Below are 10,374 nucleotides of genomic sequence, written 5' to 3'. Positions count from 1 at the left end.
TGTATTTTAAATTAAACACATTTGAATAATATGTTTTTGAATGAATTATGGATGTTGAGTTATATGAATCATGGATGAATACATATGTATTTGAATCATGGTTGAATACATATGTGTTGTTTGACTCATAAATATACACATATGTGTTTTGGTGGGCTGTTATTTGACTCAGTTTTTCAAATACATATGTATTCCGATGTATTCAAGTGCTGCAGAATCTTCCAGACTTACAATTTATTAGTCAGATACGGGTGTATTTGACTGTATTTATTTGAATGAGTGACACTATTATCGAGGATTTAAGTTTTATACGTTGATGGTGCATAGAGATAAATTCAAAAAATAGAAGAATCAATCTGCTATAACCAGTTAAATTGACCCAATGATGCAAAAATACATTTCATTGTCAATATGTATAACTTATATCTTTTTCTTCTATGTGAATAAAAAAATCACACAGCTTTCACACTAAATTGTGTGAGAAAATGTTGCCAGCATGTCAATGAAATAGACATATTAGATAAAAGCTACTACAGGCGGTTCAAAATAAGTGTCCACTTAGCCTTTGCACACAGCTTAAGAAAATATTAACTCTTAAAAAAAGTAGGTATATATTTTGACTAAACTATCCTTAATTAAATACTACCTAATTATTGATTTAATTTCTTGATTACATAAAAACTCACTTATCTAAATAGAGGTAAACTTGAAAGAAAACTGTAATTCATTTTTTATTATGTAAATGACCACTTATTTTGAACCAAGATAAAAAGGATAAATGAACACTTATTATGAACCGAGGGAGTAGCCATTAAATCAAAATTTGCACCAAAATACGTGTGCAATTTATGTCACATATGTTTCACTCGGTGGAACGAAATCATGCCAATTAATACAACAACACTCATAAACTTTTGTAGCAACTCACCCCCGAATTGCCCACGCTTTCAATCCTTTTTAGCAAACATATATATAGGTAGTGAGAAGCACATGAGACACATTAACATATACAATTGTGCTCTCAAACACACACACACACATTCATATTCATATTCATATATAGGATTTTTGACTTCAATACACTGACAAAGTAAAATTCAATTACATCGTCAGTTTATGTAAGTTAAAATTCTACATATCGCGACATATTCACACACATATATCACATATATAATTCTAAATCTAGCCAATTTAGAGGTGGATTTAGGATTTTGGCGAGATCCCTTGCTTGCCACCGAACTTATAACTATTTATGCTTTTGGGTTCGCAGTTTAAGGTATGCAAAAAAATTTCAATACATATACAGAGTATGAGCCAAAATTAGTAGGTTCTGCCGATGTCACGACCCAACTCCGTAGGCAGCGACACGTGCCCTAGTTGGGCACTCGTACGTACCTTAACCTAAATTAGCAAAATATTAATAACAAACGTATAAATAATAATTTAACAAGGACAAGCGGGCTCGCCGCACGAAGGCCGATAAGGCCGTCACAAAACATAGATAAACTCTAACGTACGCAAATCTCACGGAACATATACGTAACCCACACCACATGTCTACGTACCATGCTGAACAAAAACATAATCATATGACGGGACAGGGCCCCGTCGTACCCAGAATAAATACGTATAAATGCAGCAGAAAATTTTATACTCAAAATACAGGCTCCGGACAAAGGAGCTCTTCAACCAGCTGAGCAGGCAACCTAGGCGGCAAATCAGCAAATCATACGTCTGTACCTGCGTGGCACGAAACGCGCCCCGAAGAGCGGGGTCGCACGTAAAAATGTACCGAATATGTAAAGCGGAGACCGTAATAAATAAAATTAAAATCGAATGTAATGTACGGAAAGCAAATGTGAGGCATAGGTAATCAGAAATGCGTACCAAAAATCATAAGTAATGCATGCAGAAAACATATGCAAAGCCGGTCCCGCTATGGGACTCGGTGAATGCAGCAGGCGCCCCTTCTCCGCGCCATAACACAAAGATACTTCGTAGTAGGAATATCTCCGAATCAAATCATAACATACCAAGTGGCCACATCGTAGCATAATCACCGAGATATCAAAGATAAGCGTACATGGCACATCATACACCGTAACCCATGCACGTATATACCGCCCCTCACACCGGGCGCGGCGAATAATGCAGACATACGCTTGAGAACATATCCGGCCCGGCTCGGCGTGGGAAACATCGAGGCATCCACGAGTGGAGTAGTGAGAAACTAATGCAATAAAAATAACACATATATGTCCAGAGACTCGATGAGGCAGATCAAACGACAAATCAAATTAATGAAATCGGACGGAGTCATAGTGCGTACCTTTCGGACATCACGGTGGATTATGTCGGAACAGAACGTTCGGAGTCAAAATACATATCAAAACGTTTCATAGGACTTAACGGAATATTTAAAACGATTTTTTTTGTAATAAGTAGAGGAGTAGTTAAAACTCTCCCTTTAAAACCGCTCGAAGATAAGTTATAAACACAAAAGGGTAGATCGGGAATAGTGGGCCCACCTCGGGTCAAATGAGGTGGCGTACTTAAATCACGCTCGTTGAACCTCGTAATATCATTGGTAAGTGTTTTAGAATGATCGGATCAGGTTTGCAAAAGTTTTTGAGGTCAAAGAACATTCTAGCCAAATGGAGCCTAATTGGGTTCAATTCAATTGAACAAAAACGGCTCAACTTTAGATACAAATTCCGGAAGGTAGGAGTGACTTCAAGGGTCGAGACCGAAGCTAGCACACTTATATCGTGCCATGAAAAGAAAACAGAAAGCTTCACATACCTTTCCTACTCTTCACGATCGCCAAAGATCAAATCCCGTTTCGTCGAAAATCTGCAAATGGTCATTCTTACCAGTTACTATTCATGCAAGTTGACATTTCAATCTTTGGTTTCTATTTGGCTACCGAAATTTTGCAAAGACTTCCCCTATAAACGTGACACCCCCGAGATTCAACTCGGCTCAAAATAGTCAACAACAACCCAACAACAACACCAAGAACATCAACAATCACTACAAACCACAATATAACATAACTAGTTTACTTCCCGACATAATACGACAGTTTCCATTCCGACTCCACATTTTCAAACCAACATCATCATACTCACATTCATTACTAACCAAGATCATTACAATACCATTCGGAAGCATTTCATATCATTTCTACCATATATACACAAATTATACAAAATACACAACTTTCCACCAAAGTCATAATTTATCCAAATCTTCCAATCTTTAACATACATATTCATAACATATTCCTATCCTCCAAGTTCATCAATAATCATCATGATTCACACTCTAATATCTCAATTTCCATAATGTCATAAAATCATACAAATACAACATAAGTTCCTACATTCCGTTTTCATACCAACTCAACCCATAATTGCTTCATTTACATTGTAATGATCACAACAACACAACTAACATATTAAACAAGATAAATCCATCATTAATTCACCTCTACATAAGCCACGGCCAACATGTACAATTCCATCTTCATCCAATTTTGTTCAACTTTCATTTCTAATACAAACTCCACAATAACCACAACTAAAATACAACATAAAATTTAACTCATTCTAACTACACCATATTCCATGCATTCGGCCACATGCTTACATACACCTTTACCATGCAATCCTTCCATATTTCTATCTATTCTACTCATTTACATATTCCACAACACAAACCAACCTTCATAACATAAATAAATGGAATGAAATCTTACCTTTTTCTCCAAACTTCTTCACTTCCTCAAGTGTTGAATTGAGGAAACCAATGCTTATTCTTCCAAACCAAGTGCACCAAGTTGTAAAGGGACCATGAATTAGTATGGAAACCCAAGAAAATAATTTTTGGATCAAGATTTCTTGGTCCTCTTTTTTCCTCTCTCTTGGCCGAATGGCCTTCATATTTTTGCTCTTGTTTTCTTGTTTTTCTCCTTCTCTCCCTTGTCTTGAAATTTCTAGAAAATTAATGAACTTTGCCTCTTATTTATTTTTAATAGTCACCGATCATGCACATGATCATTTCTCTTTTGGCTTGGCCAAGCCTTGCATGGCCGGCCACCCCCTTGCCTTTGGGCCTAAATTTTCCATTTTTTTTTTAGCCCAATTGACGACGGATCGTTTTTGGAAATTCACGGGACTAATTTACAAGATTCCAATTTTGCCCTTAACCTTCCTTAATATTTCCGCGTCAATATTTCCTTAAACATCACATGCACATTGAGAAAAAATCCAAGCAAAGCCTTATTTCTTAACATTCCGAAGTATTTCCGACTTTTCCGAATACGCATAAAATGCGAGTTATAACAGCCGAACCCGTCCTTTTATCGTTACATCCGCCTTCGAGCCAACTATCAACTGAGGGGGTTGTAAAAAGCACATTACACATAGACACGAGACACATCACACGTACAATTGTACACGCAATATACACACGTCACACGTATTTGTACATGCAATATACATCGAGGTATAACTTTAGCACACTGATAGAGTAAATTACGTTGTCAGTGCGTATAAGTTAAATTATATATACACTCATATTGTCACACACATGTATATGGCTGAGCCTTCACACACTACCAAGTCTAATAGAACTAAAACCAAGCATCCTTTATACCGTGGGATACGTTTAAGAAATGGGAAATGGGTGTCTGAAATTAGAGAGCCACGTAAGACTACAAGAATATGGCTAGGAACTTACCCTACTCCAGAAATGGCTGCTGTTGCTTATGATGTTGCCGTCTTAGCAATAAAGGGAAGTGAAAATGTTAAGCTAAACTTTCCGCACCCTGTCACTTGGTATCCAAAACGTCCTTCTTCCTGGTCTCCGGAGGATATACGACGCGCTGTGGCCACCGCCGTCGCGGAAATAGCTCCGCAGGGCAACAATATTCGGTCAAGAGCTACGACATGTAACGAAGGAGGCTCGATTGAATCCTCATCGTCCGGAAATTACGCTATGCAAATAGGTATTCATTTTTTTTCATCATACATGACATGTGTAACACCATGACACTTTATATGTCATGTATAATGTTCGAATTAAAGAGCCCGCTAAATATAGAAAGTAACATTCTTTTTTAAACTTACTAAAAAAAAAAAAGAAGTAAGGCTCGTGAAGTGAACAGAGGGAGTGAATACAAATACATACTTTACTCTATTTTATTTTTGTTGCGAGATTTGATTGTCAATAGAGTTCAAAACATTTTTTTTTTTTTTTTGGGAACTTATGGTCTTAAAACCTGCTATGACATTTATGTGGTTATAAAGCATGTCACTAGGGATAAATGAAAAACTTAAAGTTAAACTGAATTTAGGGAGTATATATAAACAATTGAATCTTCCTGACAAAAGAAAATCTTCTGCTCTAATGACGAAGGTAGTTAATTCATGTCACCGTTCAAATTTCATGGGTGATATTTTCTGTATTTTAACAAAATTCATATTAGAATTTCTTGCTCTGCCAGTATCAGGAAGTACGCAAATGGTTACGACCGAGGGGGAATATGTTGATGAGGAGGCATTGTTTGATTTTCCCAATTTGCTTGTGAATATGGCGGAAGCAATGATGGTGAGTCCCCCAAGAATAAACTCCTCATCCAATGAAGATTCACCAGGAGACTCTGATGCTGAAAGTCTCTGGAGCTATTAACAAGCAGAGACGAATCTGGGATCTAGAGTTAATAAGTTAAAGAGAATGTGTGATTTTATTATATGCACGCATAAGTAATAATTATCCTTTTCATATGTATGCATAATTTGAGTTGAAAGTACACTACTGAGTTCGATTGAATTCATTGAGTTTGCTTTAAATCTGTCTTTATTAACAATAAAAAGTTAAGGAAAAAAATGTGATTTGCTCATTTGCATAAGTAATAAGTATATTTTTCATATATATAAATAATTTGAGCTATTAGTATACTAATGAGTTCAATTAAATTCATAGATGTGCATTAAATCTGTCTTTATTAACAATCAAGCGTCTTCTAGCTATGCCATAACTAGGAGTGTACAAAGAAAACCGACAAATCGCACCAAAGTGACAATCCGAGTCAAACCAAGAGGTTTGACTGTAAATGCATTAATATAAAAATATAAATTAACGACTGATAAATTTTGCACTAAATAACAAATTCATCGCTAATTCTAGTTATCAATCGATCATTAGTGATGATTTATTGATTCTAGCTAGGGGTGGCAAATGGGTGGGTTTGGTTGGATTTGGATAGGTTGAAAATGGTTTGAACAAAAACGCGTTGGGTTTCAACCCGCCCATATTTCATGTGGGTAAAATATAATTTGGGTGATAAATGGGTAGGTGGGTTATGGGTTAGCCCATACTATACAAGTGTAAATTTATAAATTTTTTTCTTTTATTAAATTAATTTTTTCATATATTTATAATTTAATATTATGAAGTAGAAATTTCAGTGGCGGGGGTGGGGTGTGGAGTAAGAAAAAATTTCTCACTTTTTATAAAATTTTATAAAGTAGAATAAAATATGTTATGAAATAAAAAATGTGTGTGTGTATGTCTGGGGTTGGGAGGAGGGGGGGGGGGTTTCGTAAATTTTTTTATAAAATTTTTATAGAAGTAAAATATATGAAACATAAAATTTGGTGGGGGTGGGGGTGGGGGGGGGGGGGGAAGAAAAAATTTATCATTTTTTATAACTTTTTTAAAAGTAAAATAAATTACTATGAAATAGAAAATTTGGGGGCAGGCGGGGTGGTGGGGGGAGGTAAGAAAAAAAATTCTCATTTTTTACAAAAGTAAAATAAAGTATGAAATAGAAAATTCGGGGGTGGGAGTGGAGGTGGTGGTAGTGGGGTGAGTGGTGGAGGCTGTGGTGTTGTGGGTTGGGGTTTGGCTGACTCAAATTCTTAAGAAAAACATTTTTGAAATGAGTTGTTATTGGGTGAAGTGAGTTCTTATATGGATACACATATTTTCCCATATTTTTATGGGTTAAAAAGAGACTTGAATCTCATATTTACCCACCTGAAATATAAGTGACCAACTCAATCAAATATGGGCTAAATGGATTAATTTTCTAAATATGCGCTCAAATTGCCTCCTCCAGTGATAAATTATCAGGGGACATTGTTATATATGAGTTTATATTAGAGACGAAATGCGTAGCTACTTCTAGCTTCTTTTTTTTCTTTGTAGTAACGATTGTCCCATCTTAAAGATTCATTTATCTATTCTCTTGTTAGCTAGAATCAATAATATCGATTCGTGTAGTTTTCTATATTAACAATGTAAAACAATTTATACAATTAGAATTCTTAAATGTCATGACCTACTTGGTTGGTAACTTGGAAAAGATGATCTGTTATAATCGGTTGTTAGAACTTAGACCGATGGCATTAAGAAGTTTCATAGTCCTGTCATGTCAATGTATGTAAATTAAATAATTTCCCAGATATTTCTGTCTTGTGAACTACCAAATGATATGCAGAATTCAACTAACTCCAACTCCATGAAAACATGACACATATATTTATATATACTCTCATTAGTTCATGAGGATAATTCACTATTTAAACTCTATGAGTTCAATGTTTTAAGATTTATAATGTTGAGCTCATTATATTTTTAAAGCTATGAGTTGATGTCTATTATTTAGTGCTATTTTAGTAAACAAAGTTCACATAAATTTATACTCCGCGTCGAAAGTTATGAATTCGATTGAACTGGCTTGGTACCTATAATAGTACATCCACCCCCTTAATTATTACTTAATCATAGTTAACTTAATTACATATTTTCACTTTGATTTACGATTTAACTATATAATAGTAAATTAATGGAGTATGATTTACAATAAATATCCAGTGCACGTAGCTTACCCACTAAGGAAAAGTTGCATCGCCAAACGTTAACCTCAAATTTAAGGAAATTTAACTTCCATGTGTCCACATTCGAAGTTGTCATATCAAAAATGTACTACATGATAACGTCCACTTATAGCTTATCAAAGTCCAAGAAGATGGACATTATTAGTAGCAACCGTGTGTTATATTCATGCACGCGATAAACTCCTAGATATATAGTGTTCGTAAAATTACTCCCTTCATTCACTTTTACCTGTCCAATATTTCAAAAATAGATTTTTATTTTTACTTGTCACTTTTAGCATATCAAGAGAAGACAATTTTATTTTTTCTGTTTTACCTATAGTATTAATTAATCACTTCAAATCATTTTTCAAATCTAATAAAAATATGCACTAATTAATATGGACATATTGATAAATTATACACTTGATTTATTATTTCTTAAACAGCGTAAAAAGTCCAAAGTGATGAAATAAAAGTGAACGGAGGGAGTAATTCAAACCCGCTCAACTCGTCCGGTATTTTTGCGGAATTACGTCATATTCGTTTATTGAGTTGATCCACCAAGTTAAAATCAACATGACGCATCAATCGATTGAGTCAAAACGGATCGACGTAATGTAACTCACCGGATCAAAAGGCAACCCGTTGTAATATAAAATGACTATCAGGTCCTAGTTTTGGATCTAAGCTACACCATTTCTTCGATCTTCAATCTCAACGAAATAAAATTTCTTTTTCTTTTTAAGTAGAAAAGAAATATTAATGAAAAAATAAATAATTAGGAACCTGCGTGACCTGCGTTTTCTTCGTCGTTAATATTTTGTTAAGGAGCGCAGGTCATCAGGGTTCCTAATTATGTGGGATTAAATTACTTGAATCAACTGAAAATTAGAAATCACAAATTTATGAAAATCTAGTTTTGAAAGACTCAAAGTCGTAGTAATAGTTTCTTGAAAAAATAATGTTATTTGAAAACTAGTTAAAACACGAGCCACTATTGAAGAATATTTTCCAAAAACTTTTGTAACGTAGAAAGTTAAAGGAATAAAATTGAAAAAATTTAAAGCTTTACTTGCTACGAATGAGAACAACATATCCAGATGGTGCTTGGTTTTGCTTTTTATAATCTCATAACATACATATATATTTATGAGGAAATCTTTCCGTTATGTTGGGCGTGCGAATTGGGTTATGACCTTTTATTTTGACCCAATCAAGTTTTGAGCAGATTGAGTTATGATTCATTTATTGATTTGATCTGTTTTGATCCGTCCAAAATTTAACCTAACCCGTCAATTTGTCACCTCAACATCGAGGCGCTTGTTATTATTCTTTTAAATTTTGTATGAGGATGTTTAATCCTTTAGATTTTGTCGGCATGGCACAAGCTAGAGAGTTGTTTGTTCTACTTTTATTATACTATCAAGAAAATAACCACGGAAAATAATCAGTAGCATGTGATCCGTTCATCAGATTAAAATAAATCAGCGTTGAGATATTATGCTTCACAAAAGTTCAAATAGAAGACGTATTGATCGGTCAAAGTTGTGAAATTCAAAATCTGGTTATTCAAAGTTGTGTGAAGTTACAATAATAAATGGACATAATAATTGTTCGTCCACTTTTAATTTGAGATCTCAGATTTAAATTTTCAAAATGTAATCTTCTTTGAAAAAAAGCAGGAAAACCTCTGATAGAACATTATACGACACGAACTCGAATGAATCAGACTCGTTAATTTCTGACACCAAATGAATTAATTTAAAACAAAATAGACATATGTGGAGGAAAAGAATGAAGAGGGGACAGGTAAAAGGTACTCCCTCCGTTTCATAATAAGTGGTATTTTAGGCTTTTTATTCTGTTTCAAAATAAGTGGTGCTTTCAGATTTCAAGAAGAAATTGATCTTATTCTTCCAAAATTACTTTCATTAACATAATCAAGAATTATTAAGTAGCTTTTCTAGGAAAGAGGTAACGTAGAAAGAGGTAAAACTTAATTAGGGGTAAGTTAAACACTCCTAATTTTTTAGGAGTAAACAATTTTTTAAGGGGTGTACATAAGCTAAAAACACCACTTATTATGAAATGGAGGGAGTATATTGCAAGGCAGCGCAGAAGCGGGAAGGGCGTTAAATTAAATCTTCTTCATCAGAAAATTTGCCTCACAAATATGATAGATATAGATTTTTTTTTTTTTTTAAAAATTATATATAAATTGTTGAATGTCACTAAAATAAGAGAAAGTTCTAGTCTAGTGGCAAATAATGGTGTTTAAAAGTTGCAGGCAGAATCATGATTTTTGCAAAGGGATTCATATATATAAAACTATGTAATTTTTCAGTGAAGTGATGTCGATTGATATCCCTTTGGACAAGGTAGCTCAGTCACCTACCGTAAGTCACAAGTTTGAATCCCGACTATGATATTGAGGTTGTTTGGTAGCTGGTTAGAGTTATGACGGTATAAATAATACATAGGTTAA

The 10,374-nt window shown here is 34.3% G+C and overlaps 1 protein-coding gene across 1 annotated transcript; it reads left to right on the top strand.

Moving 5' to 3' along the window:
• Positions 1-4,599: 4,599 nt before the first annotated feature.
• LOC132031322 (ethylene-responsive transcription factor ERF027-like) lies at positions 4,600-5,901 on the top strand. Its single transcript, XM_059421238.1, has 2 exons — positions 4,600-5,011; positions 5,510-5,901. Exons 1-2 carry the CDS (start codon positions 4,600-4,602, stop codon positions 5,692-5,694), a joined length of 597 nt encoding a protein of 198 aa, XP_059277221.1. The 3' UTR covers positions 5,695-5,901.
• The last annotated feature ends 4,473 nt before the right edge of the window (positions 5,902-10,374 follow it).

This window comes from Lycium ferocissimum, chromosome 1, assembly GCF_029784015.1.
Source record: "Lycium ferocissimum isolate CSIRO_LF1 chromosome 1, AGI_CSIRO_Lferr_CH_V1, whole genome shotgun sequence".
NCBI classification, from domain to species: domain Eukaryota; kingdom Viridiplantae; phylum Streptophyta; class Magnoliopsida; order Solanales; family Solanaceae; genus Lycium; species Lycium ferocissimum.
Note: the sequence above shows the minus strand (reverse complement) of the source record. Positions and strands in the feature narration are given on the sequence as shown.

Bases quoted from the DNA above. Each gene is read 5' to 3' on its own strand.
- LOC132031322 (XM_059421238.1), top strand. From the start codon at position 4,600: ATGGCTGAGCCTTCACACACTACCAAGTCTAATAGAACTAAAACCAAG. The intron at 5,012-5,509 runs GTATTCATTTTT...TTGCTCTGCCAG, and splicing joins AAATTACGCTATGCAAATAG to TATCAGGAAGTACGCAAATG.